This window comes from Lepidochelys olivacea (genome assembly GCF_965140295.1).
Source record: "Lepidochelys olivacea isolate rLepOli2 genome assembly, chromosome: 22".
Lineage (NCBI taxonomy): Eukaryota > Metazoa > Chordata > Testudines > Cheloniidae > Lepidochelys > Lepidochelys olivacea.
Window position 1 is genome coordinate 4,704,364 of NC_140432.1, and position 17,474 is coordinate 4,721,837.

Here is a 17,474-nt window from a genome sequence, read left to right on the forward strand (position 1 = left end):
GAGCGCGCGGGGCCAGGCCCCTCCCGCCAGCCCTCGGAGCGCGCGGGGCCAGGCCTCTCCCGCCAGCCCTCGGAGCGCGCGGGGGCAGTCCCCTCCCACCAGCCCTCGGAGCGCGCGGGGCCAGGCCCCTCCCGCCAGCCCTCGGAGCGCGCGGGGCCAGGCCCCTCCCGCCAGCCCTCGGAGCGCGCGGGGCCAGGCCCCTCCCGCCAGCCCTCGGAGCGTGCGGGGGCAGTCCCCTCCCGCCAGCCCTCGGAGCGTGCGGGGGCAGTCCCCTCCCGCCAGCCCTCAGAGCGCGCGGAGCCAGGCCCCTTCCGCTAGCCCTCGGAGCGCGCGGGGCCAGGCCCCTCCCGCCAGCCCTCGGAGCGCGCGGGGCCAGGCCCCTTCCGCCAGCCCTCAGAGCGCGCGGGGCCAGGCCCCTCCCGCCAGCCCTCGGAGCGTGCGGGGGCAGTCCCCTCCCGCCAGCCCTCAGAGCGCGCGGGGCCAGGCCCCTTCCGCTAGCCCTTGGAGCGCGCGGGGCCAGGCCCCTCCCGCCAGGCCTCGGAGCGCGCAGGGCCAGTCCCCTCCCGCCAGCCCTCGGAGCGCGCGGGGCCAGTCCCCTCCCGCCAGCCCTCGGAGCGCGCGGGGCCAGTCCCCTCCCGCCAGCCCTCGGAACGCGCGGGGGCAGTCCCCTCCCGCCAGCCCTCGGAGCGCGTGGGGCCAGGCCCCTCCCGCCAGCCCACGGAGCGTGCGGCCGGCCCCACTCCGTCTGGAAAGCACCTGGGTCTTGTGTTTGTGGTGCCTTCCCCTTAAGAAGGGAAGCATTCCCCAAGGAGAACGGCTGCTGGAGGGTGGGGATGACTGGCCCCCGCCCTCCCTCAGGGTTTCTGTTACTGGGTGAGGAGGGAGCTGTGTACAGCAGCAGGCCCTGGTGTGCCACAATCCTGGTCTCACACCTCCTCTCCTCCTGCCACGCATGTGGGCAGAGAGAGGCTACATCACAGCACTGCCCTCCTGGCCACACCAGGCCCTGGGGCAGTTCTGGGCCTCTGCTGCAAGCATGCCGGAGGAGCCAAAGGAAAGGGACAACAGACGATTGAACAAAACAGAAGGGATGGGATGGAAAGAGCAGCTGCCAGGCAGGCGCGGCTCCTTGGAGATCTGGCAGCTGGTGCGCTAGGCACCGCAAAGCAAACACACTGCCTTGCCCTTCTGAGCTGTGCAGCCTGTGGTATCATGCAGGCCCGTGGGTGCCAGGCTGGGCAGACAGCACATGGCAGGCATGCCCGCAGCTCACCCGGTGGTTCTGACAGAGGGAAGCCAGGCACACACTGGGATCTGCTTGCAGACCCCGGCAAGGCCCTGCCGAGCAGAACGGAGTCGTCCTGCTCCACTGGCCAGGAGATGATGCAGGACCCCAGGGAGCACAGCATTGCCCTGTTTCAGTCCCAGAGGTCCGATCCTTTTGCCACTCCAGCCTGGGCTCCAATATTCCTGCCCTGTCCTCCGGGGCCCGGTTCATCCCTATGGTTGTTCCCAATGGGGTTCAGTGCTGACTGGCTCTGCTTTCAGGTTCCTGGGTCCCTGCACACTGACCCCTTCCCGGAGCGCTCCAGCTGAGAGCGCTCTCACCCATGCGGTATGGTTCCCTCGGCTCTGTACGGCCAGTGGGCAAGGGGGGAGCTTTGCGTTCATGGGCAAGGGTGTGGGGCTCCAGCAGGGCAGCAGAGCAGCGTCACTGTAGAAATGTGCACTGCAGAGCAGCAAGTGCCAGGGCTGATCTGAGCACCTTAGCTGGGGGAGCCTCAGGAGGGGAACCCGGGGGGCTGACCTGAGCCAGGGCCCAGGCAGGGAGTGGGGAGCGGTGGGGAGCAGTGTTGAACTGAGCCAGGGTCTGGGGAAGGGAGCCAGGTAAGGGTCAGCTAGCACCTGTGAGCTGGGGTAGGGGGCAAGTCAAGCTGGACCCTGGGAGCCAAACTGGGGCCTGAGAGCCTGGGGTGGGTGTGGGGGTCAGTAGAATCGAGCTGGGGCCTGGGAGCCTGGGTGGGTGTGGGGAAGCTCAGTCGGGTGGAGACGACCTGCCTCAGGGGAAGACACGGCAGTCTGAGGGGGCAGCAGAAAGCAGCTGGCAGAAGAGGAGAGCTAGACACACTGTTGAGCTGGGCCCCCTTGGCCCTGCTGTTCCCCGCCCCCCTGCACTCACTAACTTCCTCTCCCCACCCATCACCCCTCCATAGGCACAATGCTGCCTCCCCCCCGCCACCCTAGGGGCTGCCTTCCTCAAGCCTCACCCTCTCGGGGCAATACTGTTGGCCTCTTGACTCCTGCACTAGGGTCTCGCCAGTGCCTCACCCGCCTGCAGGAGCCTCGACCACCCACAGAACAGCCCTGGCACGGCTCCAGGCACCAGGGCAGCTGGGGATGATTCGCTGCGGGGCAAACCCCATTGCCAGGGCCACTTAAACAGCTGAGCTAAGCCCCAGGGATGGACCAAGTGGGCCCCAGCATGGCCCCATGGGAGCCACCCAAAGCCAGGACCTCTCGTCCCCAGGGCCTAGGAGCGGGGCTGGGCATGGAGGTGTCTCAGCTGTGAGGATGAGCTGGTTGGAACTGGGCAGCAGGACCATGCCTGGGAGATCTCCCTGAATCGAAGCCAGAATGAACTGGGCTTGACACAGCCCAAGGGCTGGACCCCAGGGCAGCCCGCAGGGGACAGGCAGCAGGCTGGCGGGCAGAGAGCAGCCTCGGGGGAGGCAAGGGACAGGAGTCACTGCCTGGCTGACTCAGCCAGGCCTCGCACTTGAAGTGCCCAGTGGAGAATGTTCCTTCCCCGTCCCCTGCTCCCTGCCACGCCGACGCTCGCTCGCCAAGGGGGTGGGATTCCCAGCCTGGGCCGACGCGCTCACACTCGCTCAGCTCCTGCAGGGTGGATGTTGCTGTGCCCACAGTGGCTCAGGAGAGACATCGGGCGGGCTATCCTTAGCACGCTAGCTGGCGCTGCCCTCCCTGGGGCTCACGCCTCCCCACTGCAGCCTAGACGTCCCCACACAGGCCCTGGCCTCCCGGCTCGCAAGAGCAGAGTCAGCCAGTTGCTCGTCCCGAGAGGCCGCCCTAGACGCTGTCTCACCCTGCGAACACAACGCTGCTTTGTTTGTCCCAAGGGATTGGGTCCCTCCTGGGTCCGGGTGGGGTGGGACCAGGTTTGTGCCCTGGGAGCATTGCTGGGGACTGTGATCACATGGGCCAGGGACCCCAGATGTGAATGCACCCTCTGAGGCTGGAGGGCAAGTCACAACCTCCCGATGGGCTCGGAGTCCTGGGCAAGGCAGCCAGAGCTTCGCAATCTGGCTTCGCAAGGCAGGGGCGTGGGACAGGGGCACGGGTAGGCCTTGGTACACACTCAGGGGAGGGGGCCATGCAGAACCTACCTGGCTGCCCTCCTTCTGCCAGAACACAGCCGGTGGCGGGTTTCCTTTGGTCTCACAGTGAAAGGTCACGGTGCGGCCCTGAGCTACAATCTGGTCCCGAGGGCGCGTCACTAACTGGGGTGGAACTGAGAGCGGGTGAAAAGAGGGAGAAACAAATAGACACGGGTTGCAAAACTTTAGAAGGGGTTTTGTCCAACAGCATGGGGTCTCCAGGCACTGGGGCTCAGGGCGCCTGGGGCTTTCTTGCAGAAATGCTCCCCCAGGAGGTGGGGAGGGGATGCTGTGTTGGCTAGCAGAACGTATTTCCATAGCCCAGAGGTCCATGCGTTTCTCTGAGCCTCCAGGCAGCTGACCAGGAACCGGAGCGCTGGCCCTGTCGGCAGCTACAGGGACCCCAGAGAAAACCCCTAATGCTGACATGCTGCACTGGGGCAAAGCTGGGCTTGCAGGGCGCAGCCTAATTTGGTACCACACCAGGACACAGCATCTACGCAGGGATAGCGACACCAGACCAGTGCCCTTCCTGGAGACTGGGGCTCCGGCACGCTGCACATCTGGCCTGTTTTATGGCCTAAGCTAACACTGGGGAAGCAAGAGCTAGGGAGGCACAGCAAACCACGCCAAACCAACCTCATTCCCTTCTCTGGCAGGGTCACTGTCCTAGGGGCTGCGGGGGAGCCAGAGATGGGACAGAGCGTGATTTTAGTAAAGCTTTTGACACAGTCCCGCATGACATGCTCATCAGCAAACTAGGGCAGTGCTCTAGATGAATTTACTGTAAGGTGGAGACACACCAGATTGAGAAACCGCCCTCAAAGAGTAGTTATCCATGGTCCCCTGCCAGACAGGGAGGGTATCTAATGGGGTCCCACAGGGGTCAGTCCTGGGGCCGGTATTAGTCAATGTTCTCACTCATGACTTGGCTAACAGAAAGGAGAACGTGCTTGTAAGATCTGCAGATAACACTACACTGGGTGGGGATGCCAGCACTTGGGAGGACAGGATTCGAATTCAAAACGACCTGCCCAAATTGGAGAATTGGTCTCATTTCAACAAGAATAAATTCAATAAAGAACAGAGCAAAGTATGTCACCTAGGAAGGAAAAATCAAAGGCACAGCTACAGAATGGGGAAGAGGATCTGGGGGTTACAGTGGATCACAAACTGAATGTGAGACAACGAGTTGCAGTTGCGAAAAAGACAATATTCTGGGGTGTATTAGCAGAAGCGTTGCATGTAAGACACAAGAGGTAATTGTCCTGTTCTACTTGGCATTGGTGAGGCCTCAGCTGGAGCAGTGTCCAGTGCTGGGTGCCACGCTTTGGAACGATGTGGACAAACTGGAGAGAGTCCGGAGGAGAGCAACAAAAATGATCAAAGGTTTAAAAAACCTGACCAAGGAGGAAAGGTTAAAAAAGCTGGGTGTGTTTAGTCTTGAGAAAAGAAGACGGACAACAGTCTTCAGATCGGTTAAGGCTGTTATAAAGAGGATGGGGATCAATTGTTCTTCATGTCCACTGGAGGCAGGACAAGGAGCAATGGGCTTAGTCTGCAGCAAGGCAGATTTAGGTTAGATTTTAGGAAAAACTTTCAAACTAACTCTCAGGGTAGCTAAGCTCTGGAAGAGGCTTCCACGGGAGGCTGTGGAATCCCCATCTCTGGACCAGGTTGGCAAACTCCCATCTCGGGTTACTTGGTCCTGCCTCGCACAGGGGGTTGGACTTGATGACCTCTCGAGGGTCCGTCCAGCCCGACATTTCTATGGCTCTGTGGTAACATGGCAGCCTGAGCCCTGGGCCTTCTCCCCAGGTGCTGGGGCATCCGATGGGCTGTTTACAGAGGTGAACAGCCACAAAGATATTGCAGCACCTGCCTTCTGTTTCTCTGACAGAGCAGGAGTGCTGCCGGGTCCCTGGAGAGAGGCCCAGAGCTGCAGGTTGCATTGGCAGAGGCTGCCCAGTGGGACCGGGAGCTTGTTGCTTCTCTGTCAGCCACAGCGAAGGCCGGAGGGGGCCGCATTTTCTTCCTGCTTTTTTCTGACACTAGCACTGCCTGGCTGGGCCTGGAGAACAGGCTGAATGGGCAGCGTTGCCAAGTGTGGCACCTTGCTTGGCCCTGGTGCATGGGCAGCCCTGCCACACCTCCCTGCAGCCTTGCTTTCACCCATAAGAAACCTCACAGGCAGAGCTGCACAAAAGGTGGACGCTATGAAAGGCAGCAGCACGTTGATCAAGCGAGTGGAAGTGGAACAGAGGGGCTGGTTTCCTAGCCAGACTGTAAAACCCTTTGGATTTAGGGGTTTTACGGTAACACATTTAACTCCAATGTCTAATTAATAGTCTGGATAAAGGAAGCCTTTGCTAATGGTACCACATCCTCTCCCCTTCCATTCAGCTGCATGAGCTCCCGGTAAACATTCTCCTGCCAGACCTTTCCAGCCAGGGCAGACTTGACTTTCCTCATATTTGTAGGGGAAAAAACGAGGAGAATAATTCTTAAAACCCAGAACCCCACATCCTCCATCAGGAAGAAGAAGAACAGGCCTGAGACTAGACCAGTCCCCTAAAGGGGAACAGCCCAGCGCAGGGCACCCTGCACTAATCCCAGCTTTGGCTCTGTGATCCCGCTCTCCAGGCTGCGAGCCACGTTCAGCATAGAAAGAACGTCACTAACAGTGGGAACAATTCTTGTTTCCTGTTGTGAAATCCTCCTGGTACTTCCCAGGTCTGTGAAAGCGCCCAGACCACAGCGCTCCGGGACATCATCAGCCCAGATAAGGGGGGCTTGAGCTGGGAGTCACAAGAGGCAAAAAAGGCCACAGTTTCCTCCTGTTTGATTTTGTGGAGGTCACTTACAGGGAACTCGAAGGAGTATCATTGTTGCAAACACTCCTTGATTAGCAGCTGTGACCGTCCACGGTCAGACGTACCCAACTCTTCCATAGCTTGAATGTGATCCAAAGCGGCTGCACTGTGCAGGGGCTCCCCAAATAAATGTGTGAAAGAAAGCACCCCCTGAATCCTATGCCACGAGCCATCTGGTGTCTGCAATGTCTTGGCTACATCTACACAGCGCCACAGTGTGGACTACGGGCATGCAAATTGCAGAGCGCACTGAACTAACGGCCTCTTGTAGACACTGCTGGCACGAAAGGAAAAAGGTATCTGGCTTGTGTTAACACAGCCCTCTTCAAAGAGGGCTACGTTCATATGAACTAGCTACCTTTTCATTCATGCCAGCAGGGAAGTTAGCTCTGCAATTCACACTCCAGTCGTGTGTGCTGCGGCACAGTGTAGACCAGGGCTTAGTGTGCGGTGTCTTCTCCAAAGCAGGATGCGCAGAGGAGAATTAAAACACGTTGTTTAAAAGGTCCGTTAAAACTTACGTCTGTGCTGGAAGCCCCATTCTGGGATGTGGGACATTCTGGGATGTGGGACATTGTGGGATGTGGGACATTCTGGATTTAAATCCTTGAACACCTCGTTGAGCATCCTGGTCAATAATCTGACTAGCTCGAGGTTAAAACTACTGGGGGGAGGGTGGGGGGGGGAAAGAACACCCCAACCCACGGGCAAAGCTGCCCCATTTGAACTGCTAGAGCCTTGGCCAAGATCAGCCCAGTATTTGGACTCTAAAATCAGCCAGATTCTGACACTCTCGCTCAGCTGAGTGGCACCTTGCCCCAAAGCGACCTCCCGGACGTGAGATCAGCAGGGCCCGTCATGGGGTAAGGTGCTACTTAATGGAGGTTTTCATAGCAGCCTCATCACCATAGAACCTCTACTGATGAGTAGAGGATCAGAATCTGGCCCTCTGACATTTCTAGTGCACACACAGACAGACAGAGACACCCCTCTCCCTCCTTGGGCCGAGACATAAGTTCCCTCTAAGCCGTGTGGCAACGCAGCAGGCTACCAAGGGCCACGCCGGCAGGGAGAGGCGCCTCTCCCCCGCCCCGGGCTGCTGCGGCGAGAGAGGGCTGGGAGGAATCAGCCCTGGGGCAGCCTGCACCCCAAACCCCTCATCCCTGGCCCCACCCCAGAGCCCATCCCTCTGCCCCAGCCCCCCTCCCACACCCTAACCCCCTCATCCCCAGCCCATCCCCAGAGCCCGCACCCCCAGCCAGAGCCCTCACCCTGCCCTGCCCACCAACCCTCTGCCCCAGCCCTGAGCCTCCTCCCACGCTCCGAACCCCACCACACGTCACCTCCATATTGGTGCGCATAACAAAATTCATTCTGCACATGGATGGGAGAAATGAGAGGGAACGTTGGCTGAGACGGAGCATGGAAACTACCAGCCCCAAAGGATCTGTTTGAGAAAGTAGCTACTCTACAGCCGAGCCCGCTCCCCGAATAAAATATTGCCCAGCTGCTGGCACCCGGGAGAAGCAACAGATAGTCACTAGCTAGCTCCAGTGGGATACCGAGCCGTTCCCTTTCCTAGCAACCATCCACCACAGCCCCCTTAACACAACTGTCCACCCCAACGGCACGCTATGCAGCACCGGCTTGGCCTTCCCGGCAGCCAGGACCCAGCGCCTCAGCAGCCGAGTAGGGTGCGCTGTGCGGGCGGGGGAGAGACCGGTGGGCGGTGGAAGTGAAATCACAGCCGCGAGTGGCAGCACTTGGGGTTTTCCTGGCTTGCAGTGGTCTCCGCAGCAACCTTCCTGGTCTGGGACACAGGAGCTGGCCTGTGTGCAACCCCGAGGGGATCTCCCTGACCAGACTAGCTTGGAGCCCTGGGTGCCCACCTACATCCCATGAAGTAGGCCAGGGGAAGGGGTTTGACTCAGTGTGGTGCGAGCGGGCTTCAGCAGCACACGGGACTGATACTCTTCTCTGGCTGGCACAAGTGAGCTGGAGCTCACGAAAGCTCATGCTCAGATAAATGGGTTAGTCTCTAAGGTGCCACAAGTCCTCCTTTCCTTTTCTTTCTGCTTCCTAGAGGGATCGCAGGGGGACAATTCTAAACCAGACGCCCCCAGCCAGGTATTTACAAGGGGACAGATAAGAGGGAGCCAGGCAAGGCCCCAGGATGTGGCAGTGAGGCTCTCCTGAATAAAGCCATAACACTCAGGGGAAGGTGCATTGATGTGCCTCCGGATAACCTCTGGGCACTCAGAGCAGGATCTGGAGATGGAAGGGGGAGGAGGGACAGAGAAGAAAAGGAGCAAGTCTCCTAAATCAGCCACCTTCCCATAAATAACTAACCCTCTCCCATCCACCTCTGGCTGTTCAAAACCTTTTCTTTCCTCTCAATGGAAGACAAATGACATCAGGTTTTACAAATGCTAATTGCTCGCCTTATCTCCCCTCTGCCCACCCCTTCCCTGCTCCCTCCAGGAGCAGGGAGACAAAGCAGAGCTGTAAAGTATTTATGGGGCACGGGGCATTATCACATAGAGCTTCAGGTGTGCCATTGTCAGGCTGATCCCTGCAGGCACCGCTTTAATGAAGTTATGGATTGCTAGGTACCCCCATGCTAACGGCCCCCCCTCCCCAAAGCTGCTAGCTCTCCCCGTCTGAATTTCCATGGCAGGAAAAGAAAAACCTGCAGCTGCTTAATTGTTATTGATCTGCATGTGGGACGGACGCTGCACAGAGAAAGGGTGTGCGGCCGAGACCGGGGAAAATCCAGAGCAGGGGCCAGTGCTCTGCACCAATGGTTCTGCTCACTTGCACCAGCTGAGGATCTGGCCCCCATCACAAAGTCTGTTTAGGGCAGTAAGTCCCCAGAGCTGAGTCCCCAGAGCCATCCCCACACAGTGCAGGGAGCTGGCCCGTGCCAGGAACCCGCCGGCCTGGCTTGGGAAGCAGATCTGCAGCTGGAGATTTAACCACGCCCTGAGGAAGCCAATGCTGCCCCCTCCCCTTTGCCTGGAGAACAGGCTGCCCCCCCCCCCCCCCAAGCAGTGGCTGGAGATGGGATACACCTTGCACGCTCTTGTGGGAGGCTCATTGTAAAGGGAGCTCAGCTGGCTCTGCCCAGTGCTTGGATTCAAATCCAGCGACCTGTGACCTCTCCCAGCAACAGCCTGTGTCTGTGTAACCACCTGCTCCACAATCACATCTCAATGGCTGTGGCTGGAAGGGAGGGGGCGGCAGCAATGCAGAAGCCTCTTCACAAAGCACCCCCCCCCCCCAGGCTTCAAAGGGGCAGCACCCCTCCCCCCCCCGGGCTTCAAAGGGGCCAGGCGCCCACATGGAGCAGGGAGGATGGAGGCTGACTCAGGAAGTCCACCCCCACGTTCTGCTCCTGCCCCACTTCAAAGGCCAGGAGGAAACGAGGGCCAGTGACGTGGACGCCCCAGGAAGCATCACTTAGTGCTGAACGAGCGCTGCTGCTAAGGGGCGGGGGCGGATCGGAGGGGGCAGATCAGAGGCAGGAAACTGACTGGACTGGGGGCTGCCCAGCGGGCAGAGCAAAGGGAGCCGGGTTCTGCATTGGCCCCATCACTTGCTCCCCTTCGTGCCCTCATTTTTACCTCTACAAGGAAAGCCAGGGGGTTTGTCAAGGGCATTTCACTACTGACACAATACACACCTGATGGGCTAAAGCCAACCACACCCTGCCCAGAGCCTGCGGCTCCCAGTGCCTTTTGGCTGCATCAGCTGCAGGGCCAGGCCTAGTTACTGCTGTCACGGGAGCCTAGGCGGGTCTGTGTCTCTGACTTAATGCACTGCAGATATTGGCTATTGCGCGGGGCTACCAAGTGGCTGGTCCACACGCTGGAGACGGGAGAAGGACACTGCGGGTTCACACACTGCACAGCGGTTCTGTGGCTAGAGGGCAATCACAGGGCCACAGAGTGGGCTAGTGTTAATTAACTCCCAAGCTCCATGCTGGAACCCAGTGGCTTTTCAGCTGAGAGAGAGAGAGAGAGAGGGAGGGAGAGAGGGAGGTGCCCATGGTGGGAGAGACCTGATCAGATTCACTAGCCAAATGCTCTGCAGCCAGCTGAAGGCCAGTTGGATTCACAACTGCAGGCTGCTCTGAATTCCTTCTTCTCCCAGAAAGGAGAGTTGGAAAAGCCCTTGTAGGCCAGCCAGGCCCGTTCCTGAGAGCCCCCGCCGGCAGGTTTTAGAGTGCTCTCCAATGGTCTGACGCAGGCAGATGGCCGGAGCACCACAGGGTGTGGGGAGAGGGCAAAGAGCCTCTTGCATAGATCGTCTCCCACTATGGCCTCATGAGCCCCAGGAATGTCACATGCACAGCCCCTCCCCGCCCGCCACGGTGGCCCCGCGGCCATCCCCGCATGCCCCAGTGTTATGAGATGAAATGGATACTCACGGAATGGGCTCACTGGAACAGAGAACACAGAGAAACAGGCGTGAGATGAGCAGGATCCAGCGAAGCCGGGGGGGCGTTACAGTGAGAGTACACATGAGGGGCCGAGAAGCAGAGTGAATCGGCGCTTCTGAGTGCCGGGCCCACTCGGCCTCTCAGCGATGGAGCCTGCTGCGTGCCAGCAGCATGGAACAGACGGATCATGCAAGGAGGGGGTCATGGCAGTGTCTGCCTATCGTGGCCAGGCTGATTCGCCTTCCCAGGGACTTCCACGCACTAACCTCGGCCCAGCCAGTCGGTACCGAGGCTGTGGCTAGCTGGGCCCAGTCGCTGGTGTTGAATTGTAACCAGAGGGGATCGACAGAGACTGGCCTGGCTCAGCGAGGGAGCCTGGCCCATCTCCCTCCATCCCGCCAGCCCCGAGCACTGGAAAAGATTCACATCTAACACCCCGGCAGCAGTCAGTGCCCGACTAGTGTCAGCCGCCTCTGAGGAGCACTCAGGCCCTGGGCTGGGATCTCCCCATCGCGAGGCGCTGAGAGAACAGGGCTGCTCATCTCCTCCTCGACTCCATGGGTTCCACCGCCAGCAGCAGCCCCCATCGCTGCCTGGCCCCCAGAGCGACCCCTTACCGTGGACGCTGAGCGAGCCAGAGGCTTCCGACTTGCCCACGCTGTTCTCTGCCACGCAAGTGTAGGTGCCCTCGTCCTCAGCGCTGACCCGGCTGATCCGCAAGGTGCTGTCACTCTGGATGTCTGCCCTGGGATTGACCGAAACAAACGCTGTGAGAGCCCAGCCTGGCACCAGCCCCGGTGCCCAGGATGCCAGTGCCACATTGGTGCCAGTAGGTTGCACCCGGAGACCGCTCCCATTCAGCCCATCCTGCTCCCCACTGGGGGAGAAATGATGCCTGGCATTTCCTGGGTCAGGGCCCAACCTCGGGCCTCGTTAGTGCGCGCACCCACCCTCGTTGTCTTCCAGACCCATCTAGGTAAGCAGGAGGGTGTTAGGGGCTGGCAATCCTCTTTGGGTAGGTGGGGATCTCTACAATGAGTCACGTCCTGGGACCACATTCACTCCAGGAGTCAGACTGAACGGATCTAACGGGGCAAGCGAACCCCCTCGTGAGCCAGGCAGTCCGGGCTTGTCTGGTAAGAAAGCTGCCAGACCCTGTGCGGACGCTCTGATTCTGGGTAGGAACAAAAAGAAAAGGAGGACTTGTGGCACCTTAGAGACTAACCAATTTATTTGAGCATGAGCTTTCGTGAGCTACAGCTCACTTCATGGGATGCATGCCGTGGAAACTGCAGAAGACATTATATACGCAGAGACCATGAAACAATACCTCCTCCCACCCCACTGTCCTGCTGGTAATAGCTTATCTAAAGTGATCATCAGGTGGGCCATTTCCAGCACAAATCCAGGTTTTCTCACCCTCCCCCCCCCCCCCCCCAAACTCACTCTCCTGCTGGTGATAGCCCATCCAAAGTGACCACTCTCTTCACAAGGTGTATGATAATCAAGGTGGGCCATTTCCAGCACAAATCCAGGTTCTCTCACTCCCTCACCCCCCTCCAAAAATCAAACCAAAAAATGGCCTACCTTGAATATCATACACATTGTGAAGAGATTTCAGAGTAGCAGCCGTGTTAGTCTGTATTCGCAAAAAGAAAAGGAGGACTTCTGGCACCTTAGAGACTAACCCATTTATTTGCTCAAATAAATTGGTTAGTCTCTAAGGTGCCACAAGTACTCCTTTTCTTATTGTGAAGAGAGTGGTTACTTTGGATGGGCTATTACCAGCAGGAGAGTGAGTTTGGGGGGGGGGGGGGGAGGGTGAGAAAACCTGGATTTGTGCTGGAAATGGCCCAACTTGATGATCACTTTAGATAAGCTATTACCAGCAGGAGAGTGGGGTGGGAGGAGGTATTGTTTCATGGTCTCTGCATGTATATAATGTCTTCTGCAGTTTCCACGGCATGCATCCGATGAAGTGAGCTGTAGCTCATGAAAGCTCATGCTCAAATAAATGGGTTAGTCTCTAAGGTGCCACAAGTCCTCCTTTTCTTTTTGCAAATACAGACGAACACGGCTGTTACTCTGAAACCTGGGTAGGAACAGAGTTCATTAAACTAGAATAAGCTGCTTAGACCAGAACCCATGCGTCCACCCGGGTTAAAGTCGCCCTTGGGTTCAGCTGGTGCATGTCTCATGTAGAGCAGCCCTGGGGTGTCCACACACAGAGCAGAACTGGTTTAGCGACATCCCTCTAGCTCTCCTGTCAGCTGTGAGCGTGGAGCGGGCCGGGAGTGCACAGGCAGCCCGGCCCGGCCTGGAACCAGTATTCCTGCTGCACCCCATCCCAGGAAAGGGCCTGGCCTCTCATCTCTTACCTGCCCCGCGGCAGCTCCCCTTCCTCCTTGCGCCAGCGGGACGTCGGCACTGGGTCCCCCTGCACCTCACAGTGGAAATCCACGCTGTCCTCAGCGAGCACCACCTGGTTGATGGGTCTGCGGATGAACGTGGGGCGCTCTGCCAAGACAGGCCAGAAAGGCAGCGTCAGGACTGAGCACAGGAGCCGTTCAGCCCACACCAAGCGCAGAGACCCCACAGAGCTGCAGCCCCGCAGCCTCCGACCCCTGCACATGCAGCCATGCCAGACTCAGAGGATGCACGTGGAAAATGTCGGAGAAGCCGGCCCCATGGGATCGGAGCCTCCTTGCACTAGTCAGACGGGCACATGCAGCCTCACCCCCTGTTCCATGGGGCCTCACGCAGCCTCACCCCCTGCTCCCTTGGGGCTCATGCTGCCTCACCCCCTGCTCCCTGGGGGCTCTGGCCCCCCGGTGGCTGCTGGAAGGCTGATGGGCCTGGAGCTCAGAGGGCTCTAGCCACACAATGGGTCTAAAGAACAGGAGGACTTGTGGCACCTTAGAGACTAACCAATTTATTTGAGCATGAGCTTTCGTGAGCTACAGCTCACTTCATCAAATGCATCCGATGAAGTGAGCTGTAGCTCACGAAAGCTCATGCTCAAATAAATTGGTTAGTCTCTAAGGTGCCACAAGTCCTCCTGTTCTTTTTGCGAATACAGACTAACACGGCTGCTGCTCTGAAACAATGGGTCTAGCAGTGAGAGGACAAGCGTCTCCTCCATCAGGCTCTGCCTCCCAGTACCTACCCAGCCAGCGTGGCCCAGCCCTGCCACGGAGTTTGGCCTCGGTAGCTCCGCCAGACCTTGGTGACTTGTAAGGGCAGCACACTTGCCCTGTGGGAACTGGTCGGGCCGCAGGGTTATTTATGCAGCTGCCTGTCCAGTTCACCACGGCCCAAAGTGCAGGGCTGTGCACTGACTGAGGGAGCAGTCCTGTGTCCGGGCCAGCCTGGCTCAGAGAGGTCTCACCACCTCCCAGCCAGCAGATGGGATGGAGCAATGGAAGGCAGAGGGAAAAACATCTCAGCACCCAAGACTGGCAATAACGTAGGCAGGAACTGGTTTCCCCCTCGGGCTCCGGCCAGGGCTGCTCAGAAAAACACCTGCCTTGTTTATGATCCCTTCGGCTAGAGCAATAAACCATTTCCCAGCTCCCAGCACGGCAGGAGGCAGTCAGTGCCTGGAGAAGGGGATGGTTGTTAATGGCCATTCAGTCCCCTCCAGCAGTGGAAACACAGACGGCTCCTTGGCGTGACTGACGATGGAGAAGGTAGTGACTCATTGGTACTGCTCTGGGTTGGAGATTCCTGGGGGCAGCTTGCAAATGTTCCCATATGGATCCTGTTTGTGAGTGTAGGGTCTTTGATTAATAATGTCTGGCACCCCAGGTGGCCCTAACCACATCCAGACAGCGCTGCTGCCATGCAGCCACTTCTGGGGTGGAGTGCAGCTGTCAATCCCAGCTCGCAGCACAGCAGCAGGGAAGCAGCCATTCAGGGACGTACACTGGGCCAGACCCAGCCAGACAGGCTTGCACCTAGGGGGAAAGGCTGCTGAGATGTAGTCTGGGTATTCCCAGCCTGATGCCTGGCCACTCAGCTCTGGTGCCTTGGCTATGGGGCACTTCTCAAAGCACCTAGCTCATCAGCCAGGCTGGGTGCTGTGTGGGGGAGCAGCCATAGAGCCGAGCTCCGTGACACATAGCCAGCCACCCTGTGTGTCCTGCCCCACACCAGCCCCAGGTACTACGTACCAAACACCACCAGCTCGGCCGGCTCGCTGTCCCGCTCCCCCACCATGTTAGTAGCCACACAGACGTACATGCCAGCGTCACTCTTCCTGGTGTTGGACATCATCAGCTTCCCCCCACGGATCTGCACCAAAGGGGAAGAGCTCAGAATAGCTGGCCCTGCCGCGGTACGGGGAGTCACACGCTTGGGCACCTGAAACATACTGCTGGGGAGGGTCACAGGACCGCTCTTGTGGCTTCCCTTTGCTTCCCCATCAGAAAGTCATTTTTCTGTGGGGAAGCAAAGATATCTGGAGGGGACATAAATTCTGCGCACGTGCAGAATTCCCCCAGGAGTATTACAATAACTGTATTGGAGAAGAGGAAAAGTCACAAGATTTTTATCCATTACAGAAAAGAAACTCTGCCATCGGGGGTGTGGCATGAAGGATCCCAGCTCTTTGAACTGGACCTGCACTACAAGGACAAGCGAGAGTGACTCCCCATGCCACCCTGCAGGACAGATGCTCCCACGGCCCTCTCCCTGCATTCCACCCTGCCCCCATGGGACAGATACCCCCATTACCCAGTTTTCCCTCTCCACAGGACAGATGCCCCCGTACCTGCTATGACGAAGTGGGACTGTTCTTAATGTTTCCTCTGAATAGTGTGGGGGTGCCTCAGTTTCCCCTATGCAGTTCTTAAGTGTGGTTCTAGGTGGTGGGGTAAGGATGTACGATCATTGCAGAGCCCTAGAGGGCAGGTGTGTGCAGGGGTCTGGACACAGAGAATGGCCAACACCCTGTTTCCTGGCCACTGATGGCCTGGGCCCTTCCTCCCTGCAAGGTGAGAGCTAAAGGGTTGGAGAACAAAGGAATCCGGTGACCTCCTGGCCCGGGAAAGGGGAAAGCCCAGAGGAGGAGGGGCTGGAGGGAGTTTCAGTTTGGGGCTGGCTGGGACATGGAGTGAAGTGCAGACGGGGTTGTCTGGCTCACTGCCCCCCAAAATGGACCCAGCTGAGGGGTCCTGTTCTCTGCACCTACAAGCTCTGTTTTAGACCATGTTCCTGTCGCCTAATAAACCTCTGTTTTACTGGCTGGCTGAGAGTCACGTCTGACTGCGAAGTTGGGGGGCAGGACCCTCTGGCTTCCCCAAGACACCGCCTGGGTGGACTCGCTGGGGGAAGCGCACGGAGGGGCAGAAGATGCTGAATGCTCCGAGGTCAGACCCAGGAAGGTGGAAGCTGTGTGAGCTCTGTGTCCTGAAGACAGGCTGCTCACAAAGAGGAGACTTCCCCAGAGTCCTGCCTGGCTTCATGGGGAGCAGTTCCAGAGCATCGCCCGGGGACTCCGTGACACCTGCATGCCAGCCCCACCCCCATGGGACAGACACTTCTATTAGTTTCCCCACCCTGCAGGACAGATGGTCCCATAGCCCTCTCACTGCACACTACCCCAGCACCCTGCAGGACATATTCCCCCACCATGCCCTACACCCTCTGCACCTCGGGACAGATGCCCACCATACCCCCGACCCCGCTGCTCCCCCCACCCCACTCCCCCCAGCCCTGTGGGATGGGCAAGGCCTCACCGTGATGCGCTCATCTTTATCGCTGATGCGGATGCTGTTCTTCTTCCAGGAGATGGTGGGCTCAGGGTGCCCGCGGGGCGGGATGCACTCCATCACAGCCGGCTCGCCGGCCGCCACCACCACATCACTGGGGGCCTGCCGGAAGTCATCGCGCAGGACTGCAAGGGAACCATGGATGCGTGAGCCAAGGGCTTGGCCAAGGGGCCACGCAGGCAGAGAAGGGGCAGACAGCTGCAGGCGCCCTCCAGAAACAACCATGGCCATTTGTGCTCCGCCTCCTCCACCCTCCTCTGCACCCACCTTGCTGCCCTGTCACCAGCCAGTGCCCGCGGGAGCAGAGAGCCCAGTGTGGGGACAGCCCTGCGGGGAGCCATGTCCCCGTGGCCGGTGTGTCCAACCCCAAGCCCAATCCCGGTAGGATGTGCCGCCTGGCTCGCTTTGCCAGCATGCCCAAATCGGGGTGTGTGACGTGAGGCGAGCCGCTGCAGTCTCCTCAGACAAGGCAGAGCAAATGCCACAAGAGGGGGAGTCACACCCCACGGCTGGGTTCCCAGCCTAGAGCCTTCCACAGGAGTCAGGAGGGGCAGAAAATGTCCTGTTGCATGTGAGGGCTGCTGGGTCTGGAGGGAAGCACCCACACACACAAGTGCCCAGGGCAAGCTAGGGATGCTCTGTCTGCCCAAAGCCTCAGGTGCAGTCTGGGATGTGGGCTGTTAGAATCATAGACTATCAGGGTTGGAAGGGACCTCAGGAGGTCATCTAGTCCAACCCCCTGCTCAAAGCAGGACCAGTCCCCAATTACATCATCCCAGCCAGGGCTTTGTCAAGCCTGACCTTAAAAACTTCTAGGGAAGGAGATTCCACCACCTCCCTAGGTAACGCATTCCAGTGTTTCACCACCCTCCTAGTGAAATAGTGTTTCCTGATATCCAACCTAAACCTCCCCCACTGCAACTTGAGACCATTGTTCCTTGTTCTGCCATCTGCCACCACTGAGAACAGCCGAGCTCCATCCTCTTTGGAACCC

At 58.8% G+C, this 17,474-nt stretch overlaps 1 protein-coding gene across 4 annotated transcripts in view; it reads right to left on the bottom strand.

Annotated features, from left to right (window-relative positions):
- Positions 1 to 17,474, bottom strand: part of ROBO3 (roundabout guidance receptor 3) — a 233,677-nt gene that overhangs the window by 35,332 nt on the left and 180,871 nt on the right. For all 4 annotated transcript variants that reach the window (XM_084611808.1, XM_084611807.1, XM_084611806.1 and 1 more), the window contains exons 3-7: positions 16,448 to 16,605; positions 14,882 to 15,002; positions 13,088 to 13,226; positions 11,327 to 11,454; positions 3,405 to 3,529 (exon numbers count right to left, since the gene is read on the bottom strand). In XM_084611808.1, the coding sequence (XP_084467934.1) occupies positions 3,405 to 3,529; positions 11,327 to 11,454; positions 13,088 to 13,226; positions 14,882 to 15,002; positions 16,448 to 16,605 (671 nt within the window). The remainder of the gene's footprint in view (positions 1 to 3,404; positions 3,530 to 11,326; positions 11,455 to 13,087; positions 13,227 to 14,881; positions 15,003 to 16,447; positions 16,606 to 17,474) is intronic.